At 45.5% G+C, this 20,821-nt stretch overlaps 1 protein-coding gene across 1 annotated transcript in view; it reads left to right on the top strand.

The window, feature by feature from the left end:
* P2RX4 (purinergic receptor P2X 4) overlaps window positions 1–20,821 on the top strand; it is a 101,718-nt gene that overhangs the window by 56,642 nt on the left and 24,255 nt on the right. Inside the window, exons 8-9 of the mRNA XM_075323592.1 lie at window positions 1,699–1,835; window positions 7,679–7,772. Of these exons, the coding sequence (XP_075179707.1) occupies window positions 1,699–1,835; window positions 7,679–7,772 (231 nt within the window). The remainder of the gene's footprint in view (window positions 1–1,698; window positions 1,836–7,678; window positions 7,773–20,821) is intronic.

Genomic DNA, 20,821 nt, shown 5'->3' with positions numbered 1-20,821 from the left:
GACTTGGCCCTATCTTGGATTTCCTCATACCTAACTGACCGAACTTTCAGCGTCTCCCATTCTCACACCACTTCCTCATCTTGCCCCCTATCTGTCTGTGTCCCCCAAGGCTCAGTTCTTGGACTCCTGCTGTTCTCCATCTACACCTTCGACCTGGGACAGCTCATAGAGTCCAACGGCTTTCAGTATCATCTCTATGCTAATGACACACAGATCTACCGCTCTACTAACCAAAATTCTACAATGTCTGTCTGCTATTTAATCCTTCTCTGCGCCATTCCTAAAGCTTAACATGGACAAAACAGAGTACATTGTCTTTCCTCCTCCTCACTCATCTCCTCCAACAAGCCTTTCCATCAAACTTGATGGTTGCTCACTCTCCCCAGTCTCACAAGCTCGTTGCCTTGGAGTAACCCTAGACTCTGCTCTATCCTTTAAGCCACACATCTAAGCCCTCTTCACCTCATAAAGACTACAACTCAAAAATATCTCCCGGATCCGTGCTTTCCATAACCAAGAATCAGCAAAAACATTAGCGCATGCCCTAATCATCTCCCGCCTCGACTACTGCAACCTCCTGCTCTCTGGCCTCCCTTCCAACACTCTTGCACCCCTCCAATCTATCCTAAACTCTGCGCCCCGCTTAATCCACCTCTCCCCTCGCTATTCCCAAGCCTCGCCACTCTGCCAATCCCTTCACTGGCTTCCCATCGCCCAACGACTCCAGTTCAAAACATTAACCATGAAATACAAAGCCATCCACAACCAGTCTCCTCCTTACATCTGTGACCTAGTCTCCCGATACCTACCTGCACGCAACCTCAGATCCTCACAAGATCTTTCTCTACTCCTCTCTTATCTCCTCTTCCCACAATCGCGTACAAGATTTCTCCCGTGCCTCCCCCATACTCTGGAACGCTTTACCTCAGCATATCAGACTCTCCCCTACCGTGGAAAGCTTCAAGAGGAACCTCAAGACCCATCTCTTTCAACAAGCCTACAACCTACAATAACCCTCAGTCCAGTACACCACTGCGCAACCAGCTCTGTGCTCACCTGTGTTCACCTATTGTACCATCACCCATTCCCTGTAGACTGTGAGCCCTCGCGGGCAGGGTCCTCTCTCATCCTATACCAGTCTGTTTTGTACTGTACCACGGAATAAATGGCGCTATAATAATAAATAAATAATCATCAATGGTGCTCTATAAATACATAATTTCTACTTTGATGCTTCCTATGTGTTCTCTCCCCTTTTCTGCTGTGGTTTCTATTCTTTCTCCATTCTGATTTCTTCTTTTCGTAGAGCCCATTATACCATGGATACTCTCCCCGAATGGGTTTGGGTGCTGTTAACCATTCCCTAATGCAGATAACTTTCTTTCATCCTTGCTATGGGGCTGGTGGGAATCGAATTAAGTGAGTCCAGAGCCGATGACATCCAGGAGCAGTGTGTTTGTCTTGGTTAGAAGAGAAAATAGCCAACAGGTCCTATTTTTGCAGTTTTTCTTCAGACATTGCAAAGGATTTATCGGATCTGATTGTGCTAACAAAACTACTACAGATACAAGCAGATTGTTTTCTACAGTGCATGAATTACTTTGAAAGGGTTTAGGATCTTAGGCTCATAGGATCACCCTGTACAAGAAACACCCTCTGACTGTTTATAAAGCTCTCTGTTCTGTCTTGTTTTTAAAGGGTGGTGTTATGGGAATTCAGATTAGTTGGAACTGTGACCTGGACAGAAAACATACATACTGTGTTCCAAAGTACTCATTCCGGCGTTTGGACAATAGAGAATTGGATCACAATGTTTCTCCCGGATATAATTTCAGGTAAGCAAACACCGCTTTATTGGCATTCATGATACAGTCAAGTAGCTGCTTCTTTTACGACACATCAGACCTCATTTTATAAGCCTATTATTTGTGTAATTGACACATTTGTAATCAGCAGAAAAATTCACCTGCCCATAGTAATCTTTAGGTTTGTTTTAATCTGTTTAACTGTTATGTCTTTTTGTATTTGTGTATGTAATATGGTATGTGAATATATATTTTATTGAAATTAGGGGTTTAATGCTCTCATTTATATATAAACTTTATTAAATTATTTAAAAGGATTTTTTGACACACAAAAATTAATCTATACCTACGACAACCCTGTACATTGAAAGTTACTGTAGCTTTTTGACCCACTACGGTAGTATTGGAAATAATGAGATGAGGGCTGCTGATAAGTCTTTGACTTTACCTAGAAAGAACCGAGATAGCATGATGAAACTTTACATTTATTCCACATACTCTCCACTGATGTTAACACATTTTACATCAGAATTCCAAGTTCTGTAAGCCTAGCAAAAAGAAGAATTTCAGTTGTGCCTCAAACCAGGCATCTGCAGGAGCCATGGCAACAGAAATGGTGTGACATTTAGTACCCTTGAGGTGTTTCTTCAGGTTTGGAAAAAGATGATAGTTGGAGGGAGCTAGATCTGGTGAATAAGGTGGGTGGTCAACCAGCTGGAAGCCCAGCTCTGCCAGTTTTGCCATGGTTGCTTGTGCACTGTGAGCAGAGGAGTTGTTTTGCAGGAACAAGATTCCTTTAGACAGCTTGCCGTGCCTTTTAGTCTTCACAACTGCCTTAAATTGGTCCAAAAGTTCAATGTAATACCTTGCATTGATGGTGGAACCCTTTTGATGGTAGTCCACTAGCAGCAAGCCTTCTTTATCCCAGAACACAGACACCATTACCATAGTGGCTGATTTTTGCACCCTGAATTTCTTTGGCTGAGGAGAACCACTGTGTCTCCACTCTTTTGACTGCTTCTTGTTTTCAGGGTCCTACAAATAAATCCAGGTCTCATCTATAGTGACCAGTCGATACAGGAAGTTCTGATCAGTCCAGAAACGCTGACAAATGGACCGAGAAGTTTTCACTCGCAAGCTTCTCTGATCTGTTGTCAATCATTTGTGGACCCACTTTGCAGACAGATTCCTCATGTCCAAATGTTCATGGATAATGACACAAACACGTTCAAGGGAAATCCCCATGATGTCTGCTTATTGCTGTAGCTGAAATTCGTCGATTCTCCAGTATGAGATTGTGCACAGCATCGATCTCCGGAACAACAACCACTCTTGATCGTCGAGGACGTTCCTCATCATTGGTGCTGAAGTTGACTGTTTTAAATTTGGCAACCCAGTTCTTAACTGTGAAATATGAAAGGCATTGATTCCCCCCCCCCCCCCCCCAATGTCTGCGACATATCACCATGAATATCCTTCGTAGACTTTCCTTGAAGAAACAAGAATTTTATCACTCCTGATCTCTGTTTCTGTGAATATCGCATTAGACTCCGCCATTTTGTTTTCCCGCGTGCGTAGAACACTGTTGCCATAAGCAACAAACACAACATTTTGAAAACCTATATTAGACACAAAAGGCTTTAATGTGATGTAACATTTGTTACCATAGAAACAAAAAAAAAATCACAAAGCCAAAGACTTATCAGCAGCTCCTCGTATACTTTATTGGCTTTGTTAAAATAATAAAGTGAATTGCACCAAAACTGCCTTTTATGAATATAGCTCTATAGCACTTTTTAGAATTTACACGTGGGAGAAATCCTGCAGCTTCTGTGATTTCAGGGTCTCTTACTCCCATTAAGAATACTGGCTTAAGGGTCCATTTACACATGTCAAATTTTGATAAGGACCTTGGTGCTGATTTTAAGCTAGAGACAATTTTAAGCTATGACAATCTGTATCCAATGCCCGTAAATGGGCTTTGTTTTTGGCTGTACCATAGGGAAAAGAAATTGTGATGGAACTACATAGAATGCCACTTAATCCACATAGAAAAATCTTTGTATTAAACCCATTGAATAAAATGGGATTCATTATTTGTATGAATCTGCAGCACACCCATATGCAAATTGTCTGTCACAAGGTTTTTTTCTATGCACGCTGAAGCCAGCATGCTGCAAAGGTTAACACACAGAATTCAGGGCTGCCTATCTTGTCACCGTCTGATCTGTTGTTTAATGGCTATGTTTAAGCAGCAGGATTCTTATCATTGCTCGGCTTTGGCAAGATTCTTATTGCTCAGTTTCGGCACGCCTCCTACTCTGACACCTCACTGTCAATAGTCAATCTCTATTGAGCGCCTGATATGGGCGGGACAGATTTAGCCACATGACTAATCTAAACATTCTGATTGTGTAAGAAGGCTGCACCTAGTAATCTAAGAGATACATAGTTAGATTCAGGACATCTGTGCCTACATCATGCTGCTCTCAGATGAAGTAGCAAAAACCTGCTGACTGATTTCCTTTTAATTCTTTTGCTGGGACTTAGGCTATGTTCACACGCTGCATCTTTTTTCTGAGTGCATCTTGACTGCATCTTTTTCCTATGGTCTCAGATAATGCAGCTTGTGGCCCAAAAAATGCATGTAATTTTGCTGCGTTTTTGTTAATGCGTTTTTTTAAAGGAAACAAAACATGATGGGACAGATTGATATAGCTAGAATAGATAATAGGTAGAGAGATAATAGATAATAGATAACGGATAATCGATAGATAACAGATAATAGACAATTAATAAAAAGAACATAGAATAAATAGAAAAAACAGAATAGCTCTATAGAGGGGGTAACAAGCTTGGCCAGCTGTTTTTTATATATTTTTTTTTTTTGTTAAAATGTCGTGGGGTACCCCCCCATTTTTCAGATCCAACACAGGAACAGCAGCAGTTGCAGGCTGCAACCCTCAGCTGTCTGCGGTACCTTGGCTGGTTATGAAAATCTGAGGGGATCCCACACTTTTTTGGTCCGACGTAATCCACACGAGGTCCCACATTGCTTCCAGCTCTGCTACATCTGACAATCACAGCGAACGGCCATAGATCAAGACTGCCCGCTGTGAGTTCCCCGCAGCAACTGAAGTGAGTCGCGCTATCAGCAGTGCAGTCACTCAGGTTACCCTCGGCCACAGCTGGAGTCCTCCACCCGAGTGACTGAAGTGAGCCATGCGATCAGCGGAATGTCACTCAGATGATTTGCTGTCACAGGTGGAGGCTGGGGACATGCTGTGGCCGCGGCTAACCTGAGTTACGTCACCGCTGAGCACGTGGCTCACTTCAGTTGCGACCTGAACTTCACAGCGGGCAGTCTTGTTCCATGGCACTTGCTGTGAGCTTCAGATATGTAGTCGTGCTGAAAGCATTGTGGGACCTTGTGTGGATTACTTCGGACCTGGAGGGCTGTATTGGGGTTAATAAAGTGATGAAAGATGTTTGTTTTTTTTGGGGGGTTTTTTGTCTTTTATTCCAAATAAAGCTTTATTTCAGTGTTTGTGTTTTTCATTTCACTTGCAGATTAGTGATGGAGGGTGTCTCGGTTAGACGCCTACCATTACTAATCTAGGACTTAGTGGCAGCTATGGGCTACCAATAATTCCTTATTACCCAGATTGCCACTGCATCTGGGCAATAAGGATGAGCCAGGTAAAGTCCCAGGGCTGTCGCATGTAATGAATGTGGCAATTCCAGGCAGCTGCTGGCTGAAATTTTTAGGCTGGGGGCTCCCAATAACATGGGTCTCCCCAGTTTGAGAATACCAGCCCTCAGCTGTGGGGCTTTATCTTGGCTGGGTATCAACATTGAAGGGGTACCGCATGCCATTTTTTTTTTTTTTTAATTTATTTATTGTACTGTACGATATAGACCCGCCCTCCGGCGGCTGTAATTGTTTCGAATCAGACAGTTGTCACTCAGCATGGGGGCGCGCCTGACTGCAACCAATCACAGCCACCGGTGGGTGAGGGAAGCAGTGCATTGTCAAAGAATGTAATGAGACTGGCTTGAGAAGTGAATGCTGTGGGAGTAGTGTGACAACCGCGTCAGTGATTTGGTAAGTATGGAGCACTTGCTCCTACCCCTTTGCGCCAGATTCTGGTCCCCATTGACTCTATGGAAACTGGCATCTAGCCAGATACCAGGGATCAATCCACCGCCGACCTAGAGTCAGCGAGGGATTGATCTGCCAGGGACAAGACACAAAAAGAATTGACATGCTGCATCTTGGGTGAGTCTTCAAAAACGCAGCCAAGATACTGCCAAAAAAAGATGCCCTGTGCGGACAACAAAATAGAAAACTCATAGACTTTGCTGGTGCTGGGAGAAACGCACGCATTTAGGTGCATCTTTGTAATGTCAAAAATGATGCAGCTTGTGAACATAGTTTTATACAGCCAAATCACTAGTTTCAACTGTAAAATCTCCCTGGTCTGTTCCATTTAAGTTCTGGAGAGCAATATGAATCAATTGAAAGGCTCATTTGGATGACCGTATAAGGCTAGGTTGACATTTCCGTTGTTTTAAATCCGTCCGGTCCGTCAGCGACAGATCAGTCGTTTTTTAGATGTCAACTGACGCAAAGGATGTGTTTTTCACAGGATTCTTTTCACCGGAATCCTGTGAAAAAACTGATCCGTCGCGTCCGTTACATCCGCTGTGCGTCCGTTTTTTGATGGATCAGTCATGATCCGTTTGTGTTTGGGACAGCCCAGTGGGCGTGCCAAGCATGCTGGGCATGCTCAGTAGAGTATGACTGAATCCAGCACTGGATTCCGTCGTAAGACGGATTACGACAGATTCCACCACCATAGACAAACATTAAAAGCTTGACGGATTGCGACGGATTCCTGCGTGGTGCGTTAATTTTGACGGCCCAAAAAACGTTACATTCTGCATTGTTTCCGCCCGGCGGTCAGTCCAAACATGACTGACCGCGGCGCAGCGGAAGCAACGCAAGGTAATCAGTCGCAATCCGCCACTAATACAAGTCTATGGGACACAACGGAATCCGCTTAACGGATTACGTTGTTTACCAGAGCCGCAGATTGTGACTGATACAATTTAACGGAAATGTGAACCTAGCCTTAATAGAGTGCTATCTAATTTTGTATCAGATAGCACACTGACCCATGACTGTCATTCAATGAGGCAGTGCTGATGACCGATATTTTTTATTTTTTTTTTTTATTTTATTTTATTTTTTCACTTCCAAAACCTGTGAAAAAAAAAATGCAGCATGCTGCAATTTGAATCTGAAATTGGATGAGTCTGACCCATTCAAATCTATGGGCGTGAGAAAAAAGAAAATCGAATGCCACAATATAACATCCTATTTATATGGATTCATTACAGTTCTGTAACATTGGAAACTGTAAACAGGCCTGTAAATAATGAACTGCTATTGTAAAAAAAAACAACAAAAAAAACGCTTGTACACAAATGAATAGAAAGAAAGGGGTTTTTTTAGATGAAAATTGGAGCTAATTGTGATTTAGATATATACACATTTATACAGTGTATGTATGTATAATATATATACTGTCATAGTCATGTGAACCTAGTTGAACAGATATCTATGCACAAGTACATTAGAGGAAAACGATGGAGCTTTGACAGTGATACAATTATGAAGCTTATGTTCTCAATGAGACTCCAGACCCCGCGGACAAGCTCTACTAACATAGTTAATATATTCAGTGTAAGACATGTTAGAAGAACCAGCTAAACAGTCAGTTCGGGGGGCACAGTTACAGCAGCCGCTCACTATACACTGAATGGGGACTGAACTGGAAGCTGAATAATGTCTATGCTTTAAATTTCAGATTTGCCAAATATTACAAGGATTCTAATCATGTGGAATCAAGAACGCTCATGAAAATTTATGGAATTCGGTTTGATATCTTGGTTTTTGGAACTGTAAGTTCTATATGTGACTTTTTTTTTTTTTTAATTTGTATATATATTTCTTTATTAAATAGGTTAGAGTTGTACTAAAAGACTTCAAAATATGTGAAACCACACAAAGGAATGATTTTTCCAAATTTTATTCATTAATTGTACACACAAGATAAAACAGGAGTGCACACACATACTCCTGGTTACTAGTAATCATCAGTAACGAGGACATTATAACCTCACCAACGTGGGGACCAAGACCAGACAAGAGGTGTATACACTATGCTTGGGGAAATATACGGCTAATTGCCAATCAAAATAACCCCTAGGTTATCCCCCAGTATAGTGAGTAAACTCCCTCCACCTAACTCCGATACCGGGTAATACAATACTGACCCGGGATGCTCAAGGCTGAACCGAGTTAAATTAGTGTTAAAGGGTACATACCGGAAATCGAAGTAAGTGAGGGAGCCGGTCCAGGGTCCACGCCCGACGCGTGTTTCGGGTACCTTTTTCAGGGGCACCACACGCTGTCGTGGACTCCTTTCCCCCTCCCTTAAGTACCCCGTAGCCTCCAGGTGATGTCCATCTCTCCGTCCACCGTGCGCACGCGTACATCGCGTCATGGGGAAGTCGTATGCAGACCGGCGGTCAGCGGCGGCCCAAGTGCGCATGCGTTGGAGAAAATTCTCCGATGACGTCATTGACGCATGCGCATGGCCGCCTAAGATGCCGCCGGGTGCATACACCCAAGACTCTCGTCTGGACGGTGCGCTGGGAGGGACACAAGGACATCACAGATGGGCGGACCAAGGTAACAAATACGTCACATATTGCACATAGTATTAGTAACTCAGAAGTCAGGCGTGCCCTATCCACATGCATAATATAGACTGTACACACAGCGGTTGTAAACATCTGTACGCTAACCACATGCACGGACTGTATCCATAATTAGACAGCCATATAACATCTCATATGATGAGTACATGCCGGCTCGACTGAGTGTCACAATCACATCGGGGACACATCCACACAGTTGAATCATATAAGAATTACGTCTCCACCATATAGGCATGTATACGTTCGGATGGACCCATAAATATACTGACATGTGAAAAAAGTTATTTTAGCAAAAGAACTACGCAGTCTCACAATAATCAAGAGGCACATCATGTTAACGGGTCAATGCACCTATACATCAAGTCCATGCACGCGGACGTGACCACAATCGGGAGCCCCCAGACACCGCCAGAAGTCCCGAAATGGTCACATCCACATCAAGGCATAAGATGAAAAGACTGCACGTCCCAAATGGGTTATAGATCAACATCCAGAATAAGAACCATATACACCTCATGCATGCATGTGGGCGTGACCACATGCCGGCACCACCGGCCGCGGCCGGATTATCATCATAAATGCTGATGTATAGCTAGGCGACACCGCACAGCCACACTGGGGATAATACTAATAATGTCCAAAAAGTGCTTCATGAGGCAGTTGTCAGGTCTTTTCATCCTTATCCTTGGTTCCAAGATCATATCCCATCGCCAGGAGGACACACAAGAAGGAGAGGGGGAAGAACAGGGAGTCCACAATTCCTCAAATGAACAATTACTGGAATAAAAACAACATGCAATTAAAAAGCAGCACGACAATCAGAAGATAATGCATCATAATCGTCCCTAGGACGAAATTAGAAAAGCTTAACCCTTATACAGATTAAATGGCAAAGGTTCCCCATCCAGGGGGTCTAGGTATTCAAAAATGGAGCAAAACTAAGTTGTTCATTCAACCCTGCCGGAGCGAGGGTCCCCAGGGAGAAGATCCACCTACTTTCCAATCTCAAGAGGGCCATCTTGAGGTCACCCCCACGGATCCCACCGCCGACGAGGTCTATCCCCACCACCCTCAGCCCACCAGGGTCACAATTATGGTGGACCTTGAAGTGTCTGGGGAGAGTCCTCAGCAGCGATAGGTCCGTCACGGCCGGTGCCCTCAAGATGTCGCGAACATGCTCGCGTATGCGAATGCGGAATTGTCTTGTGGTCAAGCCCACATACACTAAATCGCAGGGGCACTTAGCATAGTATATCACGTGCGTGCTACTGCACGAAATATACTTCTTAATGCGGTAACGTTGTTTACCATCTGCCGAGGTGAAATCCTTGCCCCTAATGATGTTACCCGACCTACATGTAATACAGTCACCGCATGTAAAACTTCCCGTCCTTGGGATGTTGTGTCCAAAAAGGCCCTCAGATGTCTTGGTCACATAATGGCTATCCACCAGGAGGTCCCGCAGACTCCTACCCCTCCTTGAGGTTAGCAGCGGGGCCCCCGGCAGGTCACTGGCCAGAACAGCGTCCGTCTGTAACACGGACCAGTGTCTGGATAGTGCATCCCCGATCCGTCTCCACTGACCATTGTAAGTGGAGATAAATCGAGTGTAATTCACACCACCATCCAGTGACTTTGTATTGTGCCCATACAGGAGATGTTCTCTGGATGTATGCTTGGCTCTCATATACCCTTGCTTAATTCCGCGGATACCGTACCCCCTCTCTCTGAATCTCACACGAAGTTCGTTGGCCTGGTATTCAAATTTTTGGGGTGTAGAGCATATCCTTTTGGCCCTCAGAAATTGGCCAGCAGGGATAGCTCGAATAGTTGACCTCTGGTGTGCAGACGAGGCATGTAATAATGCATTCACGGAAGTGGTTTTTCTGAATAGATCCGTCTCAATTAAGCTCCCCTCTCCAACCTCCACCATAACGTCCAAAAATTCCATTTTATGTTGATCTGCTTTATAAGTCAATTTAATATTGAACTCATTCCGGTTTACCTCCTCCATAAACACATCCAGCAGAGATCATGTCCCCTGCCACAGGAGCAGCACATCGTCGATGTACCTATACCAGCACACTATATTCTGGGCAAGTGGCAGCTCATGTAAAACCGTCTGCTCCCACCTGCCCAGAAACAGCCCCGCATACGACGGTGCACATGCCGCCCCCATGGCGGTACCACGTCTCTGCAGGAAATACCGGTCCTTGAAAGTGAAAACGTTATGGTGGAGGATGGAGTCCAGTAATGCTAAGATGAATCCACACAACGGTTCTCCCCATGAACTACAGGACAGAAAATATCTGGATGCCTCAATACCTTGTTCGTGTGAGATGCAGGTGTATAGGGACTCTACGTTCGCGACATCTTGAGGGCACCGGCCGTGACGGACCTATCGCTGCTGAGGACTCTCCCCAGACACTTCAAGGTCCACCATAATTGTGACCCTGGTGGGCTGAGGGTGGTGGGGATAGACCTCGTCGGCGGTGGGATCCGTGGGGGTGACCTCAAGATGGCCCTCTTGAGATTGGAAAGTAGGTGGATCTTCTCCCTGGGGACCCTCGCTCCGGCAGGGTTGAATGAACAACTTAGTTTTGCTCCATTTTTGAATACCTAGACCCCCTGGATGGGGAACCTTTGCCTTTTAATCTGTATAAGGGTTAAGCTTTTCTAATTTTGTCCTAGGGACGATTATGATGCATTATCTTCTGATTGTCGTGCTGCTTTTTAATTGCATGTTGTTTTTATTCCAGTAATTGTTCATTTGAGGAATTGTGGACTCCCTGTTCTTCCCCCTCTCCTTCTTGTGTGTCCTCCTGGCGATGGGATATGATCTTGGAACCAAGGATAAGGATGAAAAGACCTGACAACTGCCTCATGAAGCACTTTTTGGACATTATTAGTATTATCCCCAGTGTGGCTGTGCGGTGTCGCCTAGCTATACATCAGCATTTATGATGATAATCCGGCCGCGGCCGGTGGTGCCGGCATGTGGTCATGCCCACATGCATGCATGAGGTGTATATGGTTCTTATTCTGGATGTTGATCTATAACCCATTTGGGATGTGCAGTCTTTTCATCTTATGCCTTGATGTGGATGTGACCATTTCGGGACTTCTGGCGGTGTCTGGGGGCTCCCGATTGTGGTCACGTCCGCGTGCACGGACTTGATGTATAGGTGCATTGACCCGTTAACATGATGTGCCTCTTGATTATTGTGAGACTGCGTAGTTCTTTTGCTAAAATAACTTTTTTCACATGTCAGTATATTTATGGGTCCATCCGAACGTATACATGCCTATATGGTGGAGACGTAATTCTTATATGATTCAACTGTGTGGATGTGTCCCCGATGTGATTGTGACACTCAGTCGAGCCGGCATGTACTCATCATATGAGATGTTATATGGCTGTCTAATTATGGATACAGTCCGTGCATGTGGTTACCGTACAGATGTTTACAACCGCTGTGTGTACAGTCTATATTATGCATGTGGATAGGGCATGCCTGACTTCTGAGTTACTAATACTATGTGCAATATGTGACGTATTTGTTACCTTGGTCCGCCCATCTGTGATGTCCTTGTGTCCCTCCCAGCGCACCGTCCAGACGAGAGTCTTGGGTGTATGCACCCGGCGGCATCTTAGGCGGCCATGCGCATGCGTCAATGACGTCATCGGAGAATTTTCTCCAACGCATGCGCACTTGGGCCGCCGCTGACCGCCGGTCTGCATACGACTTCCCCATGACGCGATGTATGCGTGCGCACGGTGGACGGAGAGATGGACATCACCTGGAGGCTACGGGGTACTTAAGGGAGGGGGAAAGGAGTCCACGACAGCGTGTGGTGCCCCTGAAAAAGGTACCCGAAACGCGCGTCGGGCGTGGACCCTGGACCGGCTCCCTCACTTACTTCGATTTCCGGTATGTACCCTTTAACACTAATTTAACTCGGTTCAGCCTTGAGCATCCCGGGTCAGTATTGTATTACCCGGTATCGGAGTTAGGTGGAGGGAGTTTACTCACTATACTGGGGGATAACCTAGGGGTTATTTTGATTGGCAATTAGCCGTATATTTCCCCAAGCATAGTGTATACACCTCTTGTCTGGTCTTGGTCCCCACGTTGGTGAGGTTATAATGTCCTCGTTACTGATGATTACTAGTAACCAGGAGTATGTGTGTGCACTCCTGTTTTATCTTGTGTGTACAATTAATGAATAAAATTTGGAAAAATCATTCCTTTGTGTGGTTTCACATATTTTGAAGTTAGATTGTAATGTTCCTTCTATAATCAAATCCTATCTATGGGGATTACTGTAGTCAGATGATTTGTGCCTGACATGTATTATTACAGCATGTTATACCCCTTTTTCTCTATGAAAATTTGTTCAATTGTACTAAAAGACTGTCGATCATAAAAAAAAGTACTTTCAGCTGAGTAGAAAAGTCTCCAAATTTTGCAATTACCCACAACATCCCTGACTGACTGCACTACATAGCATATGCATCATCAAACATCAACTTCCTAAATAGGGATTTGCAAATATATAGGTGTCTGGCTATCATTCTAATCACATACTGAACACTTTTAACTGAATGATAGTATGTGGTGTAAATTATGCTTGGTCTCCAGTTTTTGGGACTATAGCACACAGCTATAGTCATAATTTCTATTGACATTAAGCCATACCTTAAGCCGGTGTGGATTAAAAAAAAAAAAACCAACATAGAAGACTTTACTGTTTTGTTATATATATATGTAGCATCCAGAGAGACCTTATAGCTGGATTAAAGAAAGAGAAAATGGGGAAAAATGGCAGCACCATCCTGGCATTGCTTGATCTTACTATTAGCCTTTTTATGTATGGCTTAAAAACCTAAAATCTTAGCACAGTGGTGTACCACTAATAGCAACAGACAACGTGGTTGCCACGGGGCCCATGAGTCGGGGGGCCAGTGCCGTCACCGCACCTCATCCCTGTCCAACATTGAATTTTCAACTGCATCTGGGATATATAGCGGACTATTATACAGTATGTAGGGCTATTATGCATTTCCAGGCCATTATACAGTTTTCAGGGCCATATGGGGGCCATTATACAGTTTGCAGGGCCATTATATTGTATGGAGTTGTGTGTCAAGGCCATCATACTGCGCTGAGGTCACTTCCAAAGTTAAAACATCCTTTACATCTTCATGCTAAAAGAAGTATACCTTCATGATAAAATCACAGGGAACATCGTATGCATTTTGAACCTTCATAGGATTCTTAATAAAACATATAATCCCATACAAGTGATATAAGATTTTATTATACAAGATTTTATATATATCCTCCCACTAGGAAAAACCTAATGTCCGCTGAATACAATTAAAGAACCAGTGACTAACTTAATATAATTACAAATCAGAGTATAATAATATTCACATTTCTAAATATCAAGCAGACAAATCAAAGTATACACACTATTAGATATCTCAGAGGATGTGATCTGTTTTGTCGTGCCCTTTCCCTGTGGAATAGAAATATTCTCTTTTATATTATCACGGCCCGTTTAGTATATAAACCCGACAAAGATGTAAATATCAAAGGGCAATACAGGATGGGGGAGTAAATCAACATTTGTGTTATCTTGTGGCCTTCTCTTGTGGGATGAAAACACTCACTGTTTTATTGCCGTGACTGTGCAGTGTGTGGGCCTAAAAGCCACGTCTCACTAAGCGACATCGCTAGCAACATCGCTGCTGAGTCACGGTTTTTGTGACGCAACAGTGATCTTGCTAGCGATGTCACTGTGTGTGACATCCAGCAACGACCTGTCCCCTGCTGTGAGGTCGCCGGTCCTTGCTGAATGTCCTGGACCATTTTTTGGTTGTTGCTCTCCCGCTGTGAAGCACACATCGCTGTGTGTGACAGCGAGAGAGCAACGATCTGAATGTGCAGGGAGCAGGGAGCTGGCTTCTGCGGACGCTGGTAACCAAGGTAAATATCGGGTAACCAAGCAAAGTGCTCTGCTTGGTTACCAGATATTTACCTTGGTTACCAGTGTCCGCAGCTTTTAGAAGCCGGCTTCCTGCACACGTAGCCAAGGTACACATCGGGTAACTATAAGCAAAGCGCTTTGCTTAGTAACCCGATGTGTATCATGGTTACGAAGCACAGCGTCGTTACACGGGTCGCTGGAGGCTGATCTCTGATCGCTGTGGAGATCTGCCTGTTTGACAGCTCACCAGTGACCATGTAGCGACGCTCCAGCGATCCCTGCCAGGATCGCTGGAGCGTCGCTTAGTGTGACGGTACCTTAACGGGAGGATAGATTAAGCAGATCTGCAGCAATATTCTCTGGCAATAAATTTGGGACTAATACTACAAATAATGAATTAGAAGATCAAATTGGAAAAATTAATGACATCTCAATAACGTACGTGGTGGGATTGCATCACTCTACAAACGTATACTGAAAATTCCATGATACCTTGTGGGTTACAGATCAAAAAATAACCTACTACTTAGTTTGACTGAGATTTTTCTACATTGTGTAATGGGACTCTCTCAGAATGTTCTTTCAAGCTCATGAAACTTGTAATTTAGTATGTGCAGTCTAAAATCGTTGCAATAGAAAAAGAAATGAAGGAGATTTAGGTTACATTAACTGAATATAAGGATAATGACTTGTATATAAAGCTTAAACAAAATATAATGGATAAACTTAAGAAGATGGAAGATAATGTCATGGATACAAAGTGGACTAAATGTCTTAGAGATGAACATGATTATGATATCAACTAGAAATAGGCCCGATGCTATCACATCGGGAGTGCAGTGAAATTAACGTCTGTTTAGTGGTGCTGAGAGGAGCAGTGGACCTGTGTCACACCATTTTCGCTTTTTGGGGCTAATTAAATGTGTTAAAGGCTATGTGTATTTTTATTGTAAATAAACATAATGTGTACGTATTTTTTCTCTGACGCCTCATTGGGGGACACAGGACCATGGGTGTTATGCTGCTTATCCATAGGAGGACACTAAGTAGATGCAAAGATGTTAGCTCCTCTTCTGCAGTATACACCCCCTGGCCCAGCCAGGCTACTTCAGTTTTAGCTTTGTGTCTATAGGAGGCACATCTCTGCAGACTACTGCAGCAAGAATTTTTTGTTTTTAGAGGGCAACGGTTTCCTTCGGGGACCGATTTCCCAAAACCATCAACAGGCGGGAATGCGGAGTGTCGCCTCCCTGTACCCCCTCCTGCAACGCTGGATCCTAGGCTGTTACTCACTGGACGACTGTTCTCACAGGCACCGATTTTTTCCAGAGCCCAGAACAGATGAAAACTTCCTCAGTCCCTCTTGCAGGCTCTGAGTTGATACACGCTCTGCATCAGCGTGACCAGGCACAGCAGGCATCAGGCTGCCATCTCCACAGGAGCTGAGGTGAGATCCTTCCGATTTCGAGAGCAGATGAAAAACTTCCTCAGTTCCTCTGGCAGGCTCTGAGTTGATATAAGCTCTGTGACCGGGGGCTTATAAAAGGAGAGGCAGCTTCACAGCAGGCGTCAGAATCTCCACACTGGCTCCCTGACAGGAATTGGAGCAAAGGTCAGATCCTCCCTGACTGTATTCACATGGGCTGATTGCAGACTCCTGCATAGCATTCCACCTGTGGCGGGGGGAAGGGGAGAGCTCCCAGGACTCAGTGCACTGGCAGCTGCGGTACACTTAGAGTTTTTTTCTGTCCACCATTCTTGTGCAGGGCTGGAGGGGGGAAGGGGAGTCCCTTCCCACCATTTTTTTTGTTTATTATATTTTCTTATGCCTTCTTGTCGGAGCTAAGCCCCGCCCCCTCTGACACTCGATAAGCCACGCCCCCTCACGAAAGCGTGCGTAACTCCTCACACAGGAGATCTGCAGAACATTGCTCCCTCTTGTGATCAGAGATTGTGGGCGTCTCTCAGAGCTGGCTTCCTCCTTCCCACAGGAACTGTGACACAGGAGCAGGGGGGAGGGGCCATCAGGGTTCTGGGTGAGTTATATCCTCACCTGCACATTAGCTCTGCAGAGCATTGCTCCCTCATTACAATCAGAGTTTGTGGCTCATCAGCCAGGGGCTGCAGTCACATGTTTTATGCTCTGCACGACTACAGCAACAACTATAAGACTTTTTTTTTTTTTAAACCAAATTTTTATTTATTTTCTTGCAATGGTAAAATAGGGTACAGAATGAAGAAAATAAGGGTCAACAAATCAAAATAGCAAGTAACATAGTCTCTACAATTTATCAACCAAATATCTGTCACTGTCATCAAATTTGCTCCTTCCCCTTCTTCGTCAGTGTATATTTCCATTATTCAGTCTCCGCTACCCTCCTTCAGCCTTCCTTCATAACTTGTTACAAACATTACTTATAACCACTATCCCTCCCATTCCCTCTCCCTCCACTCTCCATGTGACACGACCCAGTCTCTAGCCAGCTATACTTTCAGCTCGCACAGGGACCCTGACAGATCTTCCTTCATATACCATCCGTAGACATAAATGTGGACATTATTTGTATTATTTCTTCTCTAGAACATATAACGCTTATGAACTTTCTCCATTTACTAAAAAATGTTGCTGTTATCCTTTCTTTACATCTCTCCACCATCACCTTCTCCAACATGAGCATTTTTTTTCAATTGATTAACAAGTTCTTCTTTTGTTGGTATTTCCTTCACCAGCCACTTCTGAAGAATAGCCCTTTTACTTATCAGTGCTATATCATGGAAAAGATTCGGTAACTTGTCTCCCCCTTTCTCTCCCTCCTCCTGATGCTGATGGTGAAATAACCAGACCATTGGATCCAACTCCACATTTCTTTTCCAGATTTTCCTCACTACCCCCTGGACTTGTTTCCAAAATCTTTCAATCCTCTCGCATTGCCATATCCCATGATATAGATCTGTTTTTTCCGTAGCACAATTTGGACAACTATAAGACTTTTAATGTATCCTGCCACGCTGAGCTACTAGGAGATGATAGCACCTCTTCCTTCTGTGAGTCCGGTGCCCCTGTAACTACCCCGCCACCACCGCAGCAAACGCTGCCAGCCCAGAGCCTACGGCTCCCAGTCCCCCGGAATGGGCACAGCTCCCAGAACCTGGTGCTGGCTATGCAACATCGTCCTCACACCCCTCGGGGGCCCTGGACAGAACGCAGTCTGATGACACCTCTATAGAGGGTCCTTCTGATAAGAATCAGCCCTCTGCTTCACTGGTTGCAGATCAGAAAAAGGGCATGACCCCATGGTTCTCCCTCCGGGGTACACAGATGGGGTTCTCCCACATGTTCCGCGGTCTCTTGAGGAGCCGGAGGAAGGGGAATGATGTTTGTACCGGGATGATACCTTGGTTTCAACCTCCCTGAGCGATCAAGCTGCGATGGACTCCCTTATTGCAGCAATCAACCAAACTCTGCATGTGGAATATCTCCCATCCACTACTACTGGCCCTGCGGTCTCCTTTAAAAGGGTGAAGAAACCTCAAAAAAAAAAAGTTTTTTGACGCCGCTTTGGTATCTGTAAACTCAGAGTCCCGGTACCCCTTTGGCTTAGCTGTCTCTAAGGACTGGGCCTATCTGGCCTCAGTGGATCCTCACCCGGCTTCCCGCCTGCCTGAAGGACCCTCCTGTCTTTTACAGACAGAGAAGTGGAGCAGCTCGATCGCTCCGCCTTGAGGCTGCGGGTCCCCCTCCCCTTCCATGTGAGTCGCACAGGCACCAGGACTACCAGTTTCCCTCAGACCCTCACAGATGTAACAGTTCACTTTGCTGCGGCGGCAGAGTACCTCATGCAGGCCTCCCTCGACGCTGCTACCTGCGCAGTTATTGCCGCCTCAAATACCATAGCCATCCGTAAGGCCCTCTGGCTCCGATAATGGAGAGCGGACTCTGTCTCTAAGAGGCCTCTCACAGTACTCCTTTCCAGACCGATGGTTTGCCAATCGTCTAGACAGGCTCTTTTTTTTTTTTTTCTGATGCCACGGGAGGAAAAGTGTACCTCCCTCCCCCAACTCTACCCCAGGATGTTTTTTTACTAGACACGCAGGGCCCGACCTTCTCAGCCCTCCCCGAGTCCACCTCGTCCTGGCAGTCTAGACAAAGACAAAGGAGTCTCGTCCTTCCCCATCTGGGCCGCCGCCGCAGACCACAAATGGGTGCAATAACTTGTGTCTTCCGGTTACCACATTGAATTCCGGACCCTATCCCCTGGTCAGTCTTTTCTCTCAAACCCCCCCCCCCAAAGGCTCCAAAACACCGTGAGGCCTTCTCCTCAGCAATCCACTCCCTCCAAACGGCGGGGGCAATGGTACCTGTTCCGGACGGCTAGAGGTTCAAGGCCTTCTATTCCAACCTCTTGTGGTCCCCAAAAAAGGACGGGTCAGTTCGACCCATCCTGGACCTCTAACACCTGAGCAAACATGTGCACGTAAGGAAATTCAGAATGGAATTCCTAGGGTCCATTATTACCTTTTTATGGTTGAAGGAGAATTCCTTGCCTCCATAGCTATCAGGGACGCGTACCTGCACATACCCATCGCTCCAGCTCACCAAAAGTTCCTCCGCGTTCAGGACTTTTTTTTTTTTTCTCATTTGTGGCCCTACCCTCGGCTCTACCACAGCACCAAGGGTCTTAACAAAGGTCATGGCGGCCGCCATGAGTGCCCTTCACGCCAGGAGAGTGGCTGTTCTGCCTTGCTTGGATGCCCTCCTCATCAAGGGCTCAACCAGCGTGCAGATCTCTGTGGGTATCCTATACCGCTTAGGGCGGCTTCTGATTCCAGTCAAATCATCCCCAGTCCCGTCAAAATCCGTCACCTCCCTGGGCATGTCCCTGGACACCCTTCGGGGCTTGATATTTCTCCCTCAAGACAAGGTGACCGCTCTACAACAAGCGGTACACTGCCCTCTACGTATTCCTCTCGCTCCATACGATTCAGTATGAGAGTGCTAGTTATGATAGCGGCGGCTTTAGAGGCAGTGCTGCTCACTTAGCCACACCACTGCAGCTTGCGCTTCTAGCTGCCTGGGACAAGAGCCCCTTTTTCCTTGGACGAACTTTTCACCTGACACCTTCAGTCAGGTATGCGCTTTGCTGGTGGCTTCAGTCCTCTTTCATATCGAGAAGGAGTTTTTCTCCCCCAAGTGGACTGGCTACTCCTGACCACGGACGCCAGCCTCTTAGTCTGGGGAGCAGCGTACTGCCTTCACACTGCTTCGGGACGTTGGACGCCCCAGGAGTCTTCCCTTCCCAGAAATCATCCTGAAAATCAGCGCGATCTTCTCGCGCTCAGGTCGTTTGATTCAGGTCCAATTGGACAATGCAACAGCTGTGGCCTATGTCAATCGGCAGGGAGGTACCAGCAGCAAGACAGCTTATCTCGAGGTCCTCAGGATCCTCACCTGGGCCGAATCGACGGGGGTCTGTGTTTTCAACGTTACACATACCGGCAGTAGAGAACTGGGCGGCGGACCTTCTAAGTCGCCAAGGCCTGGCGGCCGGAGAGTGGTTTATCCACCCAGAAGTGTTCCTGTTATGATCCGGAACCATGGAAGACAACCACAAATCATTGGCAAAAAGGTGACAAGAGCATTGGCAACTAATCTGACCGCCATCCCCTTACTAACCAACACAACTAGAAGTAACCGAGGGGTGGACTAACATCCTGTGCACCGCGAACCCAGCCGGAGAACTAACTATCCTAAAGGTAGGAAAGATGAATAACTCTCTGCCTCAGAAAATAGACAAGAATAGCAAGCCCCCCACATTCAAAGACTGCGGTGATATAGGAAAAACACAATACACAGGTAGATGAGCGGATTAGCAAAAGGTGAGGCCCCCGCTGACTAAAATAGGAAAGGACAGGAAAGAGACTGATGGTTGCCAGAGAAAAAACGTGCAAAATACCAACTTCCTGATAGTACAAAAAGGCCCTCAGATCGCTCGATCTGAACTCCGTCCTATACCAGGTGCCCTTGTCATACCAATGAACAGAAAACAAGAATCATAACAAAGTCAACAAGCCACAAACACATGGACACAAAGGAGCTATACTCCACACAGAACTGCAGGGAGTTCCTCAACAATCCACTGAGGGGGAAAATCCCTGCAAGCAAATAAACTGAAAATAACCACAGCAAAATGACAAACCCAGATAAACAAAAGAACCAGACAATAAATAAAGAG

This window comes from Anomaloglossus baeobatrachus, chromosome 1, assembly GCF_048569485.1.
Source record: "Anomaloglossus baeobatrachus isolate aAnoBae1 chromosome 1, aAnoBae1.hap1, whole genome shotgun sequence".
Classification (NCBI taxonomy): Eukaryota; Metazoa; Chordata; class Amphibia; order Anura; family Aromobatidae; genus Anomaloglossus; species Anomaloglossus baeobatrachus.
The sequence above is the reverse complement of the archived record's forward strand: the minus strand, read 5'-3'. Positions and strand labels throughout refer to the sequence as shown.